Source organism: Emiliania huxleyi (genome assembly GCF_000372725.1).
Source record: "Emiliania huxleyi CCMP1516 unplaced genomic scaffold EMIHUscaffold_48, whole genome shotgun sequence".
In the NCBI taxonomy this organism is placed as follows: domain Eukaryota; phylum Haptophyta; order Isochrysidales; family Noelaerhabdaceae; genus Emiliania; species Emiliania huxleyi.
Window position 1 is genome coordinate 32,539 of NW_005198391.1, and position 20,113 is coordinate 52,651.

A 20,113-nucleotide genomic window follows, 5' to 3' on the forward strand; every position below is an offset into this window, starting at 1 on the left:
CGCCGCACGCGCCTGTTGGCCAAAGTACAGGTTTCGTCTTAGGGTACCCCTAGGGTTCTGAGGGCCGGATTGTTTTAAGACCTTTTAGGAAATGAGGAGGTTTGGGGGCTCAAATTGTCATTTAAGAGATTGCAGGCACGGGGGGTCCCTCTTTTAAGTCTGTTTAAGCGAAAATCGGCCTCACCGGCACGCGTCGCTGGGTTCCGCGCCGTTTTATCCAATACTGCCTTTATTAGGCACAAACCCGCCTCTGAAGACACATCTGTAGGTCTGGTGCACTGGCAGGAGCCATACTCGCATAGGGGACGCGTGCCAGCTGACTGTAGCCAGCTTCCCGGCCTCCGGCGTCTACCGGGAGCCTCCCGGACCATCGACCTCGGGAGCTCTCCCGCACCGTTTAAGCGTTTAAGACCGTTTAAGGAATCGGCGGCCCAGCAGCTCTTAAAACCGGCCTAGGCCGGTTTTAAGCCGTTTAAGCCGCAGGCGCCCCAGGGCCCACCCGTTTAATCCTAGGGGTACCCTAAGGGTTTCGTCTCTTTCGATCCGGGCCACCACAAATTTTGATCAGCAAATTTCGAGGGGCGGCCGCAAATTTTGAGGTAAGATTTTGATTGTCAAAACACGTCCGTCTTGCCGCAGGATAGAGCATATAGGCGGCGAACACTCACACACGACATCCCACCACTCAACAGGACGCGTTAACTTCCCCACGAGACACGGCTAACGCGCAGGCGCACATGAGTCGGCATTTGGTGGCGTGAGGAGTGAGGAACGCTACTGGCGGCGCGAGAGGGCCTCTCTCCGCTGCGTGTGTTGCCCATCGGCACGCGGGTGCGCAGAATCGCGACTCTCCCGCTCGCTCGACCCTTTTGCCGCGAGAGGGCGCCGGCTGCGTGTAACAGGTGGCTGGCGCCCTGAGGCGGCATTTGGTGGCGTGGGGAGTGCGGAACGCTACTGGCGGCGCGAGAGGGCCTCTCTCGGTTGCGTGTGCCGCCCATCGGCACGCGGGTGCGCAGACATCGCGACTCCTGCGCGACTCTCCCGCTCGCTCGACCCTTTTGCCGCGAGAGGGCGCCGGCTGCGTGTAAGAGGTGGCTGGCGCCCTGAGGATCTGAGGCGGCATTTGGTGGCGTGGGGAGTGCGGAACGCTACTGGCGGCGCGAGAGGGCCTCTCTCGGTTGCGTGTGCCGCCCATCGGCACGCGAGTGCGCAGATATTGCGACTCTCCCGCTCGCTCGACCCTTTTGCCGCTAGAGGGCGCCGGCCGCGTGTAAGAGGTGGCTGGCGCCCTGAGGCGGCATTTGGTGGGGTCAGCGTGCGGTGCTGAGTCTTACTCGTCGGCGCTGGGGCCAGATCCCAGCGCAGAACTCTGCAACGCTGGCATACAGAAACAACAAGACTAACCGCTTAACCCTAACCCCAACCCTAACCCCAACCCTAACCCTAACCCTAACCCTAGGTCAGCGTGCGGGGCTGAGTCTTAGTCGTCGGCGCTGTGGGGCCAGATCCCAGCGCAGAACCCTGCAACGCTGGCATATACAGACACAACAAGACTAACCCTGACCCTGACCCTAACTAACCCTAACCCTAACCCTAACCCTAACCCTAACCCTAAGCTAACCCTAATAACCCTAACCCTAACCCACCCCCCAATTCCACACCGCGAGTTTGAAAGATCTTTTTGGAAATCAGGCGACTGCAAATTTCTTCAAAATTTTCGCAGGCGCCCCGCGCCTGCAGATACCAGATTTTGAAATAAATTCGACAAAATTGGTACCTGGCCCAACGCGCCTGGCGGTGGCCTGTGAGGCCTCGCGGCCAGTCAGCCAGTGTTCCACATCCGTCCTGAGCAGAAACGTGCGATGCATCCAGGGCCGCACCGTGTTTGACTGCAGCCCGTCGGTGTGCACGCGAACGATGGGCGCGCGCGAGTAGATGATGACGAACTTGATGAGCGAGACAATCAGGCCAAAGAGCAGGCCGGACAAGAAGTTGCACGCCATGAGCAGGGGCACGACAACCACGAGCAGCTTGTCGACGGTGTCGTTTGTGCGCCGGATGGTCTCCAAGCCCTCGCCCATGAATCCGATGCCCATGTGCGCCATGTAGGCGCCAACGACCGCGCGTGGCACCGAGGCGGCCACGTCCGACACCACCAGCGTGGAGCAGGCGGCAAAGAGGACGACCCACGGGCCCGCGCGCGCACGACCGCGCAAGCCGCGACTCAGGCTCATGTTTGCCACGCTTGGGGATAGCTGCACGTAGTTGGGGATGGTACCAACGCACGCGGCGAACAAGTTGGCCATGCCGATCGAGCTGAGCTCTCGATCGAGGTCGAAGGAGGCGGCCGCGGGCGGCGGTCGCTCGGTCTCGCCCTGCCGCGACGCAGGCCGCGCCGTCGCGACCGCCTCGACCGAGACGAGGTCTGTGATGGTCACGAGCGAGTGCACCAGGCAGCAGGAGAGGGAGTAGGGGAGAGCCGAGAGGACCACCGCCCACTGCACCTCTCCGAACGAGAGTTGCGAGAGGAGCCCCAAGGGCGAGGAGGCCGAAGGGTCGGCGTCGGCGTCGCCGCCCTCGCCGCCGCCCTCGCCGCCGCCGCCAAACCACCAGTGCTGGTCCAGCTTGGGCAGGCCGACGAGGGGCAGTGCGTGCGCCAGCAGGGTGGCGGCGGCGAGGAACAAGACGCCGGCAATCGGCGAACGAACGAGCCACTGCACAGCCGCGAGGGCGCAGATGAGGACAAGCGTGCACGCGATTCGAATCTGCGTGCCTGGATTGCCCACAAGCGCGCCCCACTCCATCTCTCCGCCCGACCCGGTCTCGAGGCCTTCCACAACCATGAAGAGGCCGACGCCGCCGAGCGCGGCCTTGAGAACGATGAGCGGGATGCATCTGAAGATGCCGCCCAGCTTGCAGCGGCCGACACACGTGTGCAGCGTCCCGACGAGTGCGCTCGTCATCGAGTAGGTGGCGATAAGCGTAGAGGCGCGAGCGGCGACGGGCAGCGCAGGGTCGATGAGTTCGGCGATTGGAACGAGGAGAGGAACGAGCTCGAGAGTGGCGCCGGCGGTGGCGTACGGGAACCGGCTGAAGAGGCAAGCCGCCGCCTGGCCCACGATGATGGACAAAAGGAAGAGGTGCACGCCGGCAGAGGACGAGAACCCCAAGGCAGCTGGCAATATCAGCGACCCAAAGGATGCAGCGGTGACGTCGGCCAGGATTGTGAGGAAGGCGGCGATCGGCAGCCGGCTGAGGAACGAGCTTGCGATGCAAATGCCGCGCGGCCGCGGGCAGCGCGTGCCTGTCTCTTCTGGCGACGGGACGTCGACCGGCTCAATGTCAACAGCCACCTTGCAGACCGACCGGCGCGTCATGAGCGACGAGACGGGATGCGTCCAGCGTCGGACTCCTCGAACACCGCTAAAAAGAATTTTACCACCCGCGGTCGCACGACACGATTCACGCGACAGGCGAGGCGCGGGCGACGGCTTCCTCAGAAGCCGTCGCCCGCTAAAAGGAATTTTACAACGCCTCCCTCGCACAACACTGGGGGACTGGCGCGCACTAAAAAGAAAATTGCATGGCAACGAAGGCGCTCTCACAAAGAAAAATGGAATTTTGCCGGTGCGGGACAGCCGCACACACATCCCGAGAGAGCGTGTGCCGTACGCTCACTCGGGAGGACTGCCAACGTTCCACAGCTCGCGGTCTTCCTACCTACTCGAGTATTCTCGTCCTCTCGCCTCCCCGGCTGTATTCCATTCTGTGTCGAAGTTTCCACCCTGTTCATCCTCAGTGTCCATCAAGGGGGGGCGCGCGAAGAGAGCCTGGCCGGGTGTTTTCGGACGCCTCGACGCCGACACCACGGGGCTCATCGGTGAGGAAACGTGAAGAACGTAACGAATCGTCGGAGGGCGGGAGCCGGGCGCCCTTCTCGTCGATGGGCTGCTGCGGCTCCGTCAACATCGCACCAGAGACGGATCTCCCTCCTCCGGAGTGGGGCAAGCCACTCAAGGTGCGCCTCAAGAAGAAGGGCTTCTTCAGCGCCGACTACGACGTTCTCGTGACGCTGGCGGATGGCGAAGAGGTCAGGTGGATGCTGCTGGACGCGGTCGGCTCCTTCTGGGATAAGGGTTACTCCTACTTCCTGAAGCATAGATCGCCTGGGCAGTGGACGCGGCGGGCAAGAAGACGAGTACGGTGCTCGGCGCGGTGAACATCAGGGGAGAATGGGACGCGTTCTCCTTCAAGGTATCGGGAGGCGACCGCGACGTTGACATTGGTCCCTATCTTGACCTTTGGGAGGGGAATGTGGACTGGGGCATATCCTCGTCGCAGAGGATGTGGGCAACCTGGACCCTCTCCAAGCGCGCAGTGCTGTACTCTGATGAGGCAATGACCAACCAGATTGGTTGGCTCGACGTGACTGGGAGTGGGACGTGGTTTGAAGAGGCGCACTGCCCCTGTCCTCATTCAACTCCACACGTGGCACGCTGCCACTGTGGCCCGCTACGCCGCCCTTGACTCCATCCTTGCTCCTGCCCGCCCAGGTGCGTACGCGCATTGTGAACGACACAGACGCGGATGGGAGGTCAGTCACGCGGCACGAGCAGTATCGGCACACGGACTGCAAAACGCGCGGCTTCCGGTACAAGTTTAACATCTTCAACACTCCCATGACAATACGCTACTCGGACAATCTCGCCGGAGGTCGGTTTTGGGAAAAGACGGCACTGAAGATCAAGGCTGTCAATGCTTTCGCTCCCGACGTTCCGCTTTTCAAGTGCACTGGTGACGGTGAGCAAACCTGCTCCATCGAGACCTTTGAGAACTCGGACCCAGTCTCGACCTTGCTGGCTGCGTACGCTATATCGTGCAAGCTTGACCCAAAGGACTTCAACCATCGCGCAGACTCGATGTGTGAGAGGAACTTGTGGCTCGGCATGCCGCCGGGAATGTCCAATTTTGTGGGCATGCCGGAGGCGGAATTTGAGGCTCGCTTTGCATCATACCCGGCGCCTGTGCCCGTGGCCTTCGCCACCCAGGTCGCCGCCTTTGCGCAAGGCTAGTCGATGCCAGACGCTCCTGCTACTGCTGCTCGTGCTCTAAGCTAGGTGCTGGGAGATAAAGCTTAAACGCGGCGAGCTCGCACGCCTTTCACGTTATACGACATGTTTATGTTATTTTAGGAAGCAGACAAAAAGAACGAGTGCCACAGCCCGGGACGCACATCTCACCATAAGTTATTGAACCGCGCCCGTGTGGCGGCATTCGCGCGCCATGTACCACGCCGCTGTTCGTAGCGTGCGCGGAGGGCCACGTCGACATCGTCCGGCTGCTCCTCGAGGCTGGCGCGGCGGTCAACCAAGCCCGCAACAACGGCGCCACGCCGCTGCTCGCCGCGTGCCTTGGCGGCCACCTTGAGGTCGCCAAGCTCCTCTCCTCCTACGGCGCCTCGCGTGCCGCAATGCCGCCCTTTGGCACGCCCGAGGAGATTGCGAACCGCGACGGCCACGCCGACCTCGCCGCCTGGCTGGTCGCCAGCCGCGGCTGGACGCCGCTCGCGCACCTTGAGACCCTCACCGCCGCCCGCACTCTCTCCCTGCTGCGCAGCGGCGCAAGCCTGCACGAGGGCGAGCCGACGCCGCTGCAGCGCGCCGCGGGCGGCGAGGGCGAGGCGGCGGCGCTGGTTCGGCGGGCGGCGGCGCCGTGGTCGCCGGCAAACCACTCGCTCTTCCCCGCGGCGGCCCGCGCGCGGGCGGCGCTCCTCGTCGTCTCGCTCTACGAGATCCACGAGCGGCACCATCTCGACTCGGCAGGAAACACGAACGGCATCGCGGCGCGCGACTTTGTCACGTGCGTGCTGCGCTTCGCGATCACGCGCGAGACGGAGTAGCGGAGCACTGCAGTGGCCCTGCTCTCACCTTGGCACCGCCGCAGCGGTGCCTCTCCTGTTGTTTAGCACTCAACCGTGACGATCGGACTGCGAGTCTGCGTGCCGTCCGTCCGCGAGCTCCCTCCTCCCTGCCCGGTTGCACTGGGGAAGAGCATGCGCAGACCGCAGTAGCTTGTACTAATAAACGTAACAATAAATAAAAGACACCTCTACTACAGGAGAGGTCCCCGCCCGTTTGCGGTATCTTGATTCTTGTAATGCCACATACCAATAACCATTCCTCGCGGACTGCTCGAGCTCATCGAGCACCGGGGTCGAATCGGCGGGCGCGACCTCCTTCAAGAAGAAAAATCTCTCTCTCTCTCTCTCCTCCTTCATGATGCCGGTAAAGTTGAGCTGTGAGAGAGAGAGATTTTTATTAACCAACAAGAAATCACGGCTCTCATTGAGCTGTGTGAATGCTGCGCGAAGAATATTTTTTTCGGGCCTTTAACCGTCCGGAAGATTTCTTCTTCACCACCCGCAAAAACGCTCGGCCGGTCGGCCCACACGACGGGTCCGTGGTTGTGTTTTTGTGTCTGAGCTTGTGCGTCTTGGGGCCGTTGTGTTTTTGTGTGAACAGCTCATTGAGCTGTTCCACAGCACGCCCGGGCCTTGCGTAGGGCGGGCCCGCTGTTGTGTGAAAGCGGCAGCGATGGAGGCCACCGCCACGGTGGCAGTGATGGAAGAGCCCATGGAGCTCGCGGCGTCTGTGGTGGGCGGCGACCTGCACGTTCCTCCACTCCAGCCGCTCGCCGACAGCGGAGAAAGTCTGGCGGTCGCGGCTGTCGCGCCCGCGCCGGCTGCCGAGGCGAGTGCTGATGGCATCCAGGCCTACTCCTTCAAATCCTTCGCGACGGGACTGGGTCTCGGGCGGTTCGTCGCAGCGCTCGAGGCCGCTGACCTCCTCGGCAACTACGTCGACACTTGCGAGTCGCCACTCACTCTCTTTGCGCCGTCCGACGAAGCCTTCTCGAGGCTCGGCGATCTGCCTATCGACCTGCAGGTGCAGCGCCGCGCGCCGCCCGCCGGCGCGAACGGGCGACGAGCGATCCCCTCTCTCCTCCATCCATACTCTTCCCTACTCTTCTCCTTCCTCCTCTCCAACTCTCCCACTCTGTTCCTACCCCGGCCGAATCACCGGTGTGAACAGCGCGGCGATTCCCCTTGATGAAGCCCCCAAGGCGCACGCTCCGGAAACCCCGTGCTTTCGCCCACGTCCCTCGCGTGCCTGCGTAGGTGCTGCGCGAGCTCCTCTGCGTCCACATCACCCTCGGCTCCCTCTCACACGCCGAGCTCCTCAACACCCGCTCGATCACGACTATCTCGCAGCAGGCGCACCGCAGCCAGCCAGCCCGACCAGCACTTCGCCTCCGCCGCCGCCTGACGAGCGCTCCCGTCGTTGACTCTCCCCTCCCTCGAACCCCACACCCCCACGCCCCTCCCCGCCTCTCGCGCTCCTCCACCCCCGACCCTACCGCACAAGCGCCTCTTCACACCTGCGCCGCCCTTGCAGCCATCCCTCCGCCGCTCACCTCGCCCGCCACCACGCCCCGGCACGCAGACGCACCACGTCGTCCTCGCCGACGACGGCGGCCCTCCCCGGGTCCTCCAAGTCGGCTCCGCTTCGCTCGTGGAGACCGATGTGCAGCTGCCGGATGGGCGGGGTGGGCCTCCCCCTGGCCCCCCAAGCACGCGCACACACCACCATTCCTCCTCCCTCTCACTCACATCTTCCACCTCTCACCCACCTCTCCTCGCCGCCGCCTCATCCCGCCGCCTCCCCGCCCGCCGCCTCCCCGCCCGCCGCCTCCCCGCCCGCCGCCTCCCCGTCACTCGCCCCGCTCGCTCCCCCCCTGCCCCCCTCCCCTCCCCCGCACCCCGCCTACCGCGCCGGGCCCTCTCCTCTCCCTCTCCTCTCCGCACACACGCACACGCACACACGCACACGCACGCACGCACGCGCACACACACACCCACACCCACACGCACACGCACACACCACGTACGCCGCCTCACCCCCTCCCCTCCCCTCCCCTCCCTCAGGCGTCCTGCACGTCATCGACTCAGTCATGTGCTGCATCCGCCTGCTGCAGCACTGCCGGTACGAGCAGGTCTGGAACAAGACGGTCCGCCCGTCGCCAAAGGTTGGCCTCGCGGGCGAGTGGCGCCAGCGGCAGGACGAGCTGCACGCCATCTTGATCCACTGCGACACCTGGCAGCCCCGCTTCCAAGGCTTGCGCGGCTCGGTCGTCCCGCTCGGTGGCGGCGGCTCCACGGGCGAAAAGACACACAAGTCCTTCCAGGCGCGTGTGACACTTCAGAGACACTTCCGAGACACTTCCGCAGCGCCCGCTGCGCCCGCTGCGCCCGCTGCTGGATAGCCACGCGCCGCCCGGCCGCGCCCCAGCTCCGCCGGCGCTGGCCGGCCACGCTCCCCCGGCCTCGCCTCTACCTGGCTCCCGACCCCCCTCGCCTCACGCCCGGACACCCCCCCCACCCACCCACCCACCCACCCACGCCCCGCCCCCCAGGACGGCACCGTCCACTTCTCCGAGCTTCTCATCCTCGAGAAGCCGCCCGAGATGTCAAAGAAGAAGCGCAAGAAGAAGGAGGACGAGGTGGGCGACGGCTCGACGGCGATCCAGCCCGCCTCCGTCGATGGCCACCAGTCCTCCAACTACCGGATCATGTTCTCGCTCTACCGCCGCTTTGCGGCCGCCGACGGCTCCACGCCGGCGGCGGTGACGCCGGCAGACCCGGCGGGCGCGGTGGCGGGCGCGGTTGCGGGGGCGCCCGCGGGGGCGGGCGTGGCGCCGCCCGGCAAGCACCTCACCTTTTGCATGGCGCCCGAGGACATCCTCATCCGCAACTCGTTCCACATGCTCTCCGAGGCGGAGAAGAACTCGCGCCGCGCGGAGTACAAGGCGTCGGACGGCTCTGCGCGCGGGAAGTCGGGCGGCGGGCGCGGGCGCGGCTCGTCGTCAAGCCTGCAGCTGACAGGGCCGCTCCCTGTCGTGACCGCCATGTACGAGCCCGCGGGCTCCTCGAACAGCGCGATGGCGGTCGTCGTGCCGGGCGGCGGCATGGGAGGGAACATGGTCGCCGGGCGGCCGCAGCCGCCGCCGGAGCTGTCGGCCCTCTCGGTGACGGCTGGGCCGCACTGCGGCGGCACCTCGATCTGGGTCCAGGGCGCGCACTTTTGCGGCACGACACAGGTCTACATCGGCGGCGCCCTCGCGCCGCAGCTCGCGATGGTCAACGAGAACCTGCTCACCCTCGTGTCTCCGCCCGCCTCGAGCGACGGCGGCGACGTCACCGTCGATATCATGGCGACCAACTCGGACATCTTCGGGGCCGGCCACGCGCCCGTCTTCTCCAACGCGCTGCGCTTCACCTACTCCTCCAGCGTCCCCGCCTCGGGGCTGCCCATGGTGGCGCTGGCGCCGGCGACCGCCGACGCGGCGGAGACGCAGACGGCGGAGCGCGCGCTCGCGCTCCTCGCGCAGCACGCGGCGCCGCACATGCCGGTCGCGGGCGACGAGAACCTGCTCACCTCCGCCAGCTTGCCTCGCGACCAGCGACTCTTCGCCGCCGCGCTCGCCGTGGTGCTGGGCAAGCAGCCCGGCGTCGCAAAGGCGGAGAACGGCGAGTCGCCGCTCGACCGGCGCGACGACCAGTCCCGCACGTTGCTACACTATTGCGCCGCGCTCAAGAACGCGCCGGCGGTGGAGCTGCTCCTCCGCGCCGGCGCGAGCACGGCGGTGCAGGACGCCGCCGGCCAGACGCCGCTCGAGCTCGCGCGCGCGTTCGGCTGGGTCCAGGGCGAGACCTTGCTCGCGCCGGTCGCCGCCAGCACCAACGGAACCACGCCGATGGCGGGCGCCGCCGTGGCGATGATCGACGAGACCGCGGCGGTGTCGGTCGTCGACGCGAGCATCCCGATGGACGCGACCGCCGAGGCGCGGGCCGCCCGCCCGCCCGCCCGCCTGGCTCCTTCGGTGGCATGGGCAGTGAGTGGCTCTCGGCCCGCCCCAACCAACCCGCGGAGCCGCTGCCCCTTTCCCAGGTGCAGGTGCAGGTGGCGGCGACGGAGGTTGCGCCGACGACCGGCGCCCCCGAAGTCGGCGCCCTCCTCGGCCTCGGCGTCGCGCCTTGAGCTGGCATGGAGCCGGCAGAGCGGCGACCTCCCCAAAGGCCCTGCTGGGCGGCGGGGCTCTGCGGCGGCCCGCATGGCATCCGGTGCGGGAGGGGCCCCGCTAAGGCAGTGCGGGGCCGGCCGGCTCGTCTCGGTGGGGTCTGGGGGTAGGAGGCGGTATTGGGGCTGCTGGGAGAAGGGATTGCTCCGCCAGAGATCTGCCGTGCGTTGTCCACAGTCTTGCAGGCGCGGGGTGGGGTGTGAGAGAGGAGGAGCTTGATTGACACGCGCAACATCTTGGAGGGCAGGGGGAGCGGGAGATCAGCAAGTAGATCAGCGGGAGGGGCGGGTGCATGTCGTTTACATAAATAAATGAAAACACCCTCAACACTGCAGATCGTACGGAAATGCCATCTAGTTATACGCCAGGTCCCAGGAGCCCCGGGCCCGGCGCCGCGCGCGCACCCGCGCGCCCGCCACACACACAAAGGCTGGCCAATAAGCAGTGGACGGATACGAGCATGGGGAGAATGTATCGATCTACCAGAAAGCGCCCCCCCCCGTGTCTCCCTCCGCGCCCAAGCCCACACAAGCGGCACCGCGACGCCGAAACGCGACAAGCGTCACCGTTCAACGACGCTTTGGCCAGCGTCGGGCGATGGTTTGTGTGCGACACACCCACCCTGTGAGAATGCCCACATCCGCCGCTCGTCATACGACTGCTGGTCGACGAGGTGTCGTCACACGAGATAGGCACTTCGCCGCTTCCGCGACCGACGACGCCTCGCGCATGCACACCGGTGCGCCCGCCTCCCTCATGATGGTCGTCTTGTTGAGGCCGGTCGCGAAAACCATGCCCACGCAAAAGGTGGCGACCAGGGCGAGCACGAGCGTTGTGCGCAGCAGCCGCGCGGCAGGGCTGGACAGCCGGCTCAGCTGAGCCTGGGGTTCGATCATGTACAGCAGCCGACCACCTCAGAAAACGCCGCTTTTCTGCTTCTTCAACACACAAGGCGCTGTTCCTGTCCCTCCCACCTTTCACACAAAAACACAACCCCGGACCCAAGACGCACAAGCAAGCACAGACAGTCGAGAAGGGAGAGACAGCAACGACAGTCAGAAGCCAGCGCTGGGTACCAGGAAGGCGAATGCGATGACGGCCTCTAGAGAGTACTTTAGTGTCCCACTGTCCCACCTTTCACCAACAAACACCAACACCGCAAATCGAGTATCCCAGTGTGGAGTTGTGCCCTTTACGTCGACTTACACGTGTCTGGGTGCTTTACACACACGATGAGGAGATGTGCGTAGGAAAACCATGCTTTGCATTACTCTCTTAGAGATGTGCGATGTGCACAGCAGCGAGCAGGCGACGACCGACGTCTCATCTCTCGTCTTACTCATCACGTGGGCGCTAGGTCGAGGAGGGCGCCCGCGCGCACCGCGCCGGACGCACGAAAGAATGTAGCGTTGACGCATCCGAGCTCACGCGCCAGGTCTGGTTGCTTCTTCCGCGTCTTCGCGCTGGTGACGTACCGTGGGCAGAGGGTGCGCCTCGGCTTGCTCGTCGCGAGGGACGGCGTCGCCCGTGGGCAAGGCTGTGTGCGGTCGTACAGCGCCGGCTGCCGCATCATCACCTAATGACGCAAACCGGGGTGAGATGAGAACAAACGTAAGCCCGCCATAAGACGAGTCATGGGTGTGGGTTTCGTATAATTCTTCTCCGGCGACGTGTGCGGCCATGCCAGCCGTGGTGCGAGTGGTGCAAGTCGGCATATGCCATTGCCTCGGTGTGGTTGCAGATGTACTGCTCGGTCTGACAGAGGGAGCGCTTGCCGCTGGTTGTAAGCACCTATATGCCATCGGGTGACGAAGTGTGTGGCGTGTAGGGAACTCCTCCCATGGGCCACGAGGCCAGACCGCGTAGCTGTCGGCCGTCGGCAAACGGTCAAATGGTACCTGAGCGATCGACACAACGGGCTGAATTTTCCCTGCAGAGACTATGCGGACGTGTCCGGTTTCTAAGCCAGGGCGCAATTGTCTCTCTTTGCGCCCGCTTTGCGCCTGCTGCGACCGCACGTGCAAGTCTCGGAAGGATGCGCCCAGGTGCTGCTCGAGGTTCCTTGATCCGCGGGGGCCGATCGACCAGAACTCGGAGTAGACGCGCGCCGCCCATGCCTTCGCCGCCGCCGCGGTGAGCAGAATCGTCTTGTCATTGACGGCCTGAATATACAAGATGGACTGGTTATTGGATGAACAGGACTCCTTCACTGTCGCGTGTTCGCTGGTGGCCTGGGGGTATGTCGGGTCCCACGTTGCTGCCACAGGGTCGACCCACTCTAGCCCATACGTCCGGCAGCCCTTGGAGAAGGCGGTCCCGTTGGCAGCCTGTCCACAGTCCAAGGTGTGTATGAGTCATCTCTCACGCACAGCCCTTGAACGGCCCCGTCGTGGCTACCGCGAGCAGGCAGCCCTTCCTCTCCCAAAAGGCCATACGGCGGCACGCCGCCTGCGGCGTTCGTGCACCAGGCGTGTCGGTGGCTCAAAAGAATGGTAGAGAGTGGATAGACGATTTGCGTCGCCTGCAAGGCTGCGAGTCGCGCCTCGAACCAACGCAGGTCGAGCGGCCCGAGCCTATAACCTCACGGCCCTGGACGTGTCGTCGACGCGTCGTGGAAAGACAAACGGAAGAGCTTGGTCCAGGCCAGTGATCATTGTCGCTCGTCTGGAGGTACCAACCGTACCCGCCCCACTCCTCGCTCCGGTCGAGCGCCAGCCTCGTCAGCTGAGGAGGAGCATGGGGGGGAGTACAGTGAGCCTGCAGCTGCTTTGTGCTCTCAAGAGGGGTCCAAGGGTGGCAAAAGAGGGTTGCGTGAGTCAGAGTAGCGTGACGGAAGCGTCTGTGATGCGTTCCGCGCCATCTCTACGCCATGGAACTTGCGCAGCAGGTTACGCCCTGCCTTGCGGCGGTACTCGTGCTCCTCGAGCCGGAGGTCGGTATGGACCCACCTTCCGCTCGATTCACTTGAGCCCGGCCCAGGCTGCCACACATGTTCCATCCCGTAGTAGGGACTATAGTGCCGGACGGTGCTCCAACGCTCGAGCCGGAGACCGGCCGACAGGGCGGCGGTGATGTTGGGCATTGGCCCGAGGTGAAAGTAGCAGAGCCTCCCTCCTCTGATGCTGATCTGCCTCCGCACCGTCCGCTCATTGATCTCGCCGCCTACAACACAACAACTTGCTGCACAAGCACATGCACATGCACACATGAACGTGCACATGCATGTGCATGTGATTTGTGGTGTTGGTCGTGAGAGGAGACAACACCAATGGTCTTTCTGCCAGCCGCCGAGCGAGCGCCTGTTCACCTCACGACATGAGGAGACGCTTTCACGAGCACTCTGCCACAGCTTGCGAGTGCCTGCAGATCCTCCCATCCACCCGGCCGGCGCAGCGACCCATTTGTGTGCCGCCTCGGAAGCGTTGGTTGCCTGGGCGAGCTCGATGTAAAAGTCGACCCGGTATCCTGCCCAGCGCGCCTGAGATCCGACTGCAGTTGATCAGGCATGATGCGTTGTAGTCCGGTGGACGGTTACTGTGCATGTCTCTCAGCACTCACCACCTACTCAATCTCTATGTCGCGCGCCGGCTCAAGTACCCGCGAGATCTTGGACTCGAGCAAAAAGCGGTCGGTGACGCCAACGATGATGACCGCAATGGACCTCGGACCTCGCCGTTGATCAGCGTCGACAACGGTGGGCGCACGCGCTCGCTTGGGCCGCTGCGACGCGAGACCACTCTCGTTCGCGAACCAGCGGCGCCCCTTGCGATCGTATGGCATTTGTTCTGCAGCAACTTCTCCGCCAGGGTCGCACTTGGGGCAAATGTAGATTTCCTGCCAGCCGAAGGATATTTCTTTCATTTCTTTCGTCTTTGTTTCGTGCCCCACCACGGCAAATTTGCGAGAAATTTCTTCGCCCCGTCACTCCATGCTCAAGTTTTGCCCCTTTCCGTGTAAGGAAACAAGGTGTCCCCCATGTTGGACCAGGCACCGTGCGGGCCTGCCGTGCCTTGCTTGAGCCGGCAGGCCCGCGCGGCAGTGATGGTGCGCCTCCGCGGAGAGGCTGACGCTGGTCATCGGTCATCGGTCAGCGGTCAGCGGTCACCGGTCAAGCAGGTCATCGGGCGTCAGTGTCATTCAGGCGTCAGTGTCATTCGCGTCAACACAGGTATGGTAAATTTCCGGAAATTTCTCCTTCCGAACAAGGCTGTCATATTTCTCAAAATATTTCGGGAAATCTACATTTGCCCCAAGGTCGCAGGCCTACTGTCTGAATACGTTTTCCACGTATTCCAAATGACCTCCCAGAGGCCTGTATTCCACCCGTATTCCACCCGTATTCCACGTATTCCATGGAATACGCCGTATTCCAAGCTCCAAAAATGGACGTATTCCAGGATAAAATTTTCTTCGCTCCGCGAATTCAGACAGTAGGGTCGCAGGCGGCGTGGCGAAAGAAGTTTACAACCACCGAGGTCGGCCGACACGATTGTTTCGCGACGGGCGAGGCGCCAAAAAAGAACCTTCTCAGAAGTGGAGAAAGAATTTTGGCAAGCACCTAGCGCCCGCGTTGTAAAATTCTCTTCACGCACGCAGCTACTCGTAGGGGACACACACATGCTTGCGCGACCGCGTACGCAGCTCGCTCTCGCCTGGGTCATATTCAGCGTCGTCTCCACCATGTACCTCGCGCCGCCAGTCATCTCAGGCCCGACAGCCGACGATCTTGGCGTGAGCGCCGCCGACGTCTCGCTGCTTCCGACCGCAAATGCCTTCACGCAGGTGGTTCTGGCGATGCCAGCTGGCGCAGTGCTGCACCGCATTGGCGTAAGCCGTTGCGTAGCCATCGGAGCGACGACATTCAGCCTCGCGGCGACTGGCTGCGCCTTCGCGGGATCGCTGCAGGCCTTGCTAGGCTTGCAGCTCGCGTTCGGGGTCGCGGCCTGCCTCTCCGGGCCGGGGCCACTCACACTCCTGGTCAATTCGTGGTTTGACGCCAGTGGCAAAGCCTTCGCCGTCGGCGTCTTGTTCACCGCTTTCGGAGTGGCCGGCGTGCTCTGGCCGCCACTCTGCGCCTGGGTGAGCGAGGCGGCGGGATGGAGATCGGTGTACGGCATGGTTGCAGTTGCTTCGTGGCTTCTAGCCTTTCCCATTGCCGCGTGGCTGCTGCGTGATGGTCCGCACATGCCCCGGCGCGGACTGATCTCCGACGCGCGTCCGTCTGCGAGTCAAGTCACATCTCCTTCTACGCGATTCACGCCGTCGCCAGCTGCCGTCGACCTCGCTCCCCAGGCCGCGGCGGAGGTCCTGGAGCCCGCGAGCCCCACCGCCGTGCCGCCTGCAGAAGGCCTTGAGGCAAAGGCTCCTGAGCCCCAGACGCGGGCAAGAGGAGCCAAGTGCTCTGCGTACGCCTCCCGGCTGCCGTGGTGGCTCTCCGCCTGGCGCGTCTGGAGCCTGGCTGCCTTCAGCTTTTGGGTCATGTTTGTGACTCAGGCCTTCAACAACTATTTGACGCTGTACCTCGCCACGGAGGCGGACGTGCCCCTTACCACTGCGAGCGCCTACACGTCAATCATCTACGGGCTCAACATGACGGGAAAGGTGCGCGAGATCTCTGCGCGCCCACACGCCGGTGCGTCTGCGTGAGCCCAACTCGCCGATACTGCATAGGTTCTCTTTGGGCTCCTCTTCGACCACCAGCGCGCGAATGCCTACGCCATCGCCGCCCTGGCGCTGTGGGTGCTTGGATGCGCCATGGTGCCGCGCGTCAACGGCTCGGGCGAGCTTCGGCCAGGCGCGGTGGACGGCACCCGGGGTGAGGGCGTGTCACACATCCAGCTGCTGGCCTTCTCGCTCGTCTACGGCTTGGGGTATGGCGGGGTCTTCATCCTCATGCAGTCCAAGCCGTTGCAGCTCTACGGCGGCGACGCGGGCTTCCCGCACATGCAGGGCTTCTTTCTCACCTGGCAGCGCGTCGGAACCATCGCGGGCGTCTCCCTCACGGGAGTGATGGCTCGGGGCGCCGACTCGGAGCACGCAGGCTCCTTCTCCACGCCATTCAAGTGGCTGCCGCTCCTCGCCGCCCTCGCGATGGCCCACTTTGCAGGCGCTGTCTTTCAGCCAAGGATATGCACCACCTCGTGCGGCCGCGGCGTGCAGAGGGGGGTGCAGCCGCGGGAGGTCGGAATGCGATGGCAGCGGATGGCGTCGAACGCGTCGGACGATTCCAGAGAGAGCACCCGTGCTTGAGGAGGCCGTGGTCTGTAGCGAATCGTTTTCAGTGTAGAGAGAAAGTGTTCCTTCTCAATCTCTCTCTTTTAGTGTGTCGAGCGGCTCTCAGAGGCGAACGACCCGTCTGCTCTTATACATAATACGTCAAGTATTACAAGAGACACTCGAAATTCACGAACTTACCGAACTCCCTCTCAGCTCTCACTGCTCAAACGACACCTTTCACGTATCACGTAACGGCTAACGAACATTGAGGATATTGGATTGAGGTCGTGTGACTGCTCTCTGTTGACTCGTGAGGGGTGCTCGTGCTGTGTACACGCAAGATCACAGGTACGAAACGCACACATTTTGTACTGAGAGAGTCCTCGCTCTCTCACCTGCACTGCGGTCGACTGTGATAGAGATCTACCTTTCTACCTATGCAAACCCCATGCGCATCGCCGGGAGGTTGATTCAGTCGAGGTCCTCGACGAAGCCTGAGCCCATGATATCCACTGCGGCCGCTCGCGCCGCCTCGATGTCGCCAGCGGTGGCGCTCGGGCTCGGGGCCGCCGCCTCGGCTGGCGCAGCAGTCGCTGCCGACGAGCCCGCGGCGCTCACACTTTGGTGGAGCAGAGCAACGAGCTCGTGCTTTTCGACGCACCCGACGTGGTCGACGCGGCGCTCTACCAACGCGCTCTTGATCTCCTTGATGCTCATGGCGGCAATCTCGCCCGCTGTCAAGGGCCGTGGCGGCGGCCGTGGAGGCGGCTGAGGAACGCTCTGCTGTTGTCGCGGCCGATGCTCTTGTTGCTGCTGCTGTCGCGGCGGCGGCGGCGGCTGCTGCTGTCGCGGCTGCTGCTGTGGCGGCTGTGGTGGCGGCGGCTGTGGCGGCTGCTGCTGTGGCGGCTGCTGCTGTGGCGGCTGCTGCAAAGTCGCCTCCTCCTGCGCAGCCAACGCTGCCCTCTTCTCGCGCACGGCGGCCTCATGCTTCGCAACCTGCGCTTGCGCCGCCTGAGCCTCCTCCTTCGCCACAGCTTCTGCTGCCTCCGCCTCCTTCGCGAGCGCCGCTGTCTTCCGCGCGCGTTCTGCCGCGAGCCGCGCTTGCTCTGCCGCCGCCCGCGCCTGCTCGCTCAGACTCCGCGCCTCCGCCGCGGCCTTGCTAGCGCGGGCCTGCTTCTGGGAGGTCGCGCTGCACGCCGCCGCCAGCGCCGCCTCCTCGGCCCCTAGCGCCGACCGCAGTGACGCGAGGGACGCCGCTGTCGCCGCTCCGGCCGACGGCCCATCTCCCTGGGTCAGATCTACGAACCCAGGCCGCTTGGGCACGCCATCGGAGCCCCGCTTGACTCCCGCCACGCCGGCCGCCCCTTCGCCGGCCGCCCCTTCGCCGGCCGACCCCCTGCTGGCCGCCCCACGGGCCGTGGAAGAGCCGCTGCCGGCCGCGTCGATGCGACGCAGGGAGGTGGGAGGTACCCTCTCCTCTCTCCCGCCGCCCTCGTACGCCACGTCGCACGCACCGTCCGCGTGCACCCTCGTCACTCTCGCGGCGCGCCACGGCTCCGCGGCGGCGTCTGCCAAGCGAGGCGGGTGCTCGGAGCGCCGGCTGGCCGCCTCGGAGATGGAGGAACATGACGGGCGCGCCTCTGCGTCGGCCCACACCCACCCGTCCCGCAGCAGCGAGACCCACTCCAGGCCCGCCGCCCCGGTGACCGCGACCTGCACGCCGAGCTCGAGCGCGTCGAGCGACACGATTGCACCCTCGAAGCCGGCCTGGCCCGAGCCACCGCTCCCTGGAGGCGCCGCCCGTGGGGCGACGCGGATGCGGCACTCCTCGAGCGGCTGCCACGCCTTGCCCCTCAGCTCGGCGGGCAGCAGCATGTCACTCGTGTGCGAGGTGAGGATCCGCGCGTGGAGCGCGCCCGGCTGCAGCCCGGCAACGTCGCAGCTGGCGATGTGGCACACCCGAAGCGGGCCGCCGGTCTGCAACGCGACGCGCACCGCCGGAACCTTGCTGCGCTGCCGGCTCGCCTCGCACGCGTCGCCCACCCGCAAAGGCTGGCCCGCGGGCCGAGTGGCCGTAGCTCCCGGCGCCGGGGGCTTGGCCTTGGCTTCCGGAGCGGCGGGCGCGGCGGCGGAGCCAGGCGCTCGCGGCATTTGCGCGGGCGCGGGAGGCGCCCTTGCTTTCGGCGCGCAATACTCGCAGAGCCACTCCCCTACACAGCGAGGCCCGGAGCGGGATCAGCGAGGGCCGTGGAGCGCGGCGATCCCCCAGGCCCGCTTTTCCCTCGGGGAGGTCCTCTTCGCGCATCGGCGGGACGAGGCACTCAAAGTGGAAGACCTTCGGGCAGCGGTCGCAGCAGAGCAGCTCGCCGCCGTCCTTGCAGTGGTGGCACTCGCCCATCTTGCCGTCGTCGCCGATGCCGTAGTACTGCGCCTTCCGCTGCTGTGCCTACGGGGCGGGCCGTGGCACGCGGTGCAGACGCACCGCCCTCGGGGCGCCACAGCGCCCTCCGCCCGACACACCTCCTTTTGCTTGGCAAGGAGGGCCTCCAACTCCGCCTCGCCCTCGGCCAGGTCAGCCGCCTCCGCCGCCGCCTCCGCCGCCGCGTCCGCCTGCTCCCGCTCCTGCTGCGCCTCCCGCCACGCGTCGTGCCAAGCGCTAGCCTCCTCCGCGCTGCACCCCTCGCGCTGCTTGACTCGCCTTTGCCGCGCGTGCCGCTCCTCCTCCGCCGAGCGAAGCTTGCGCCGCTCGTCGGCGCGGCTCTCCCGCGCCGCCCTGCGCCGACTCTCGAGCCGCGACTTGAGCGCCTGCACCGCCTTTGCGTCCGCCTTCTTCTGCTTGGCCCTGTCCGCCTCCCACTTAGCCTTTTCCGACTCCCACTTTGCCTGTTGCGCCTCCTTCGCCGCCGCGCGCTGCTGCGCCGCCGCGGCAGCGCGCGCCGCCGCGGCGCTGGCCAGCGAGGCCGCGGAGCGCGCCGCCGCCGGCGGAGCGGTCGACGCGCGCGCCCTCGGCCAGCCCGGCTGCGGAGGCTGAACGGACGGCGCGGCGTGCTGGCGTGGGACGGGCGGAATCTCGATCTTCATGAGCGACTTGCACTGCGGGCATTGCAACTGGTACGCCTGCGGCCCCACCGTATGGTTGGCCGGGACTGTCGTGCGGATAACCATCTTGCAGTGCGGACAACTGGTCGAGTGGATCGACGGCGGCGCTGCGGAGCCGGGATCAACCCTCGCTGGAGCGGGCTTGTTGTACTGGCTCGGCGCCGGCCGCGCCGAGGCCATGTCGTAGGCGTGGCGCCGTTGCGGGTCAACCAGCGTTGCTATCGCCATGGAGAGCCGCTCCCACGCAAGCTTGGCTGCCGGATCTTGGTTTTTGTCAGGGTGGAGTTTGAGAGCGAGTTTCCGGTACGCCTTGCGTACGAGGGTCTCGTCGAAGTCGCTCGCCCCCGCCAGGCCGAAGACGGCGTAATGGTGCCTCGCCGACATCACCGCCTCCACCTCGGCGGTCGTCATGGTGGAATCGGAGCGCGAGCGCAAGACCAGGGCACCAGGCGGGAGAGTGTACGAAGTTAGTGAAGAAAAAGAAAAAAATTCGCAAAGAAAAAGGACGGCTCGACCGCAACCCGATCCCGATCATCCGGCCCGCTGGGCTTCTCAGCTCCCCGGCCCTGGATGTGAGGCGGTTGATGACTGCACTCCAAGTGCTCTCCAAGTGCGCTACTCCTACCACTTCCACTAGGATCTAGGTAGTTGCCGCGGCCGC

At 65.0% G+C, this 20,113-nt stretch overlaps 5 protein-coding genes across 5 annotated transcripts in view; 2 read left to right on the forward strand and 3 right to left on the reverse strand.

The window, feature by feature from the left end:
• Positions 1-1,688: 1,688 nt before the first annotated feature.
• On the reverse strand, positions 1,689-3,377 carry EMIHUDRAFT_211406 (hypothetical protein; the record flags this gene model as incomplete). The annotated part of the gene is made up of 2 exons (XM_005767647.1): positions 1,689-2,506; positions 2,705-3,377. The coding sequence occupies 2 exons, from the start codon at positions 3,375-3,377 to the stop codon at positions 1,689-1,691; spliced, it is 1,491 nt and encodes a 496-aa protein (XP_005767704.1).
• A 5,564-nt stretch (positions 3,378-8,941) lies between these two features.
• Positions 8,942-10,442, forward strand: EMIHUDRAFT_356406 (hypothetical protein). Its single transcript, XM_005767648.1, has 2 exons — positions 8,942-9,900; positions 10,008-10,442. The coding sequence occupies exons 1-2, from the start codon at positions 8,965-8,967 to the stop codon at positions 10,095-10,097; spliced, it is 1,026 nt and encodes a 341-aa protein (XP_005767705.1). The 5' UTR covers positions 8,942-8,964; the 3' UTR covers positions 10,098-10,442.
• A 1,991-nt stretch (positions 10,443-12,433) lies between these two features.
• On the reverse strand, positions 12,434-13,943 carry EMIHUDRAFT_451697 (hypothetical protein; the record flags this gene model as incomplete). Its single annotated transcript, XM_005767649.1, has 7 exons — positions 13,723-13,943; positions 13,477-13,615; positions 12,995-13,299; positions 12,782-12,861; positions 12,659-12,710; positions 12,535-12,585; positions 12,434-12,464 (listed from the first exon to the last, which is right to left on the reverse strand). Coding segments are annotated over exons 1-7 (852 nt in total), but the record flags the coding sequence as incomplete, so codon positions are not given.
• An 811-nt stretch (positions 13,944-14,754) lies between these two features.
• EMIHUDRAFT_464459 (hypothetical protein) lies at positions 14,755-16,446 on the forward strand (the record flags this gene model as incomplete). The annotated part of the gene is made up of 3 exons (XM_005767650.1): positions 14,755-15,216; positions 15,430-15,738; positions 15,808-16,446. 3 exons carry the CDS (start codon positions 14,755-14,757, stop codon positions 16,384-16,386), a joined length of 1,350 nt encoding a protein of 449 aa, XP_005767707.1. The 3' UTR covers positions 16,387-16,446.
• A 378-nt stretch (positions 16,447-16,824) lies between these two features.
• Positions 16,825-20,113, reverse strand: part of EMIHUDRAFT_211412 (hypothetical protein) — a gene marked incomplete at both ends in the record, with an annotated part of 4,796 nt that continues 1,507 nt past the window's right edge. Inside the window, 6 exons of the mRNA XM_005767651.1 lie at positions 16,825-17,058; positions 17,350-18,453; positions 18,548-18,799; positions 18,874-18,909; positions 19,048-19,215; positions 19,387-19,825. Coding sequence (XP_005767708.1) covers positions 16,825-17,058; positions 17,350-18,453; positions 18,548-18,799; positions 18,874-18,909; positions 19,048-19,215; positions 19,387-19,825 — 2,233 coding nt within the window. The remainder of the gene's footprint in view (positions 17,059-17,349; positions 18,454-18,547; positions 18,800-18,873; positions 18,910-19,047; positions 19,216-19,386; positions 19,826-20,113) is intronic.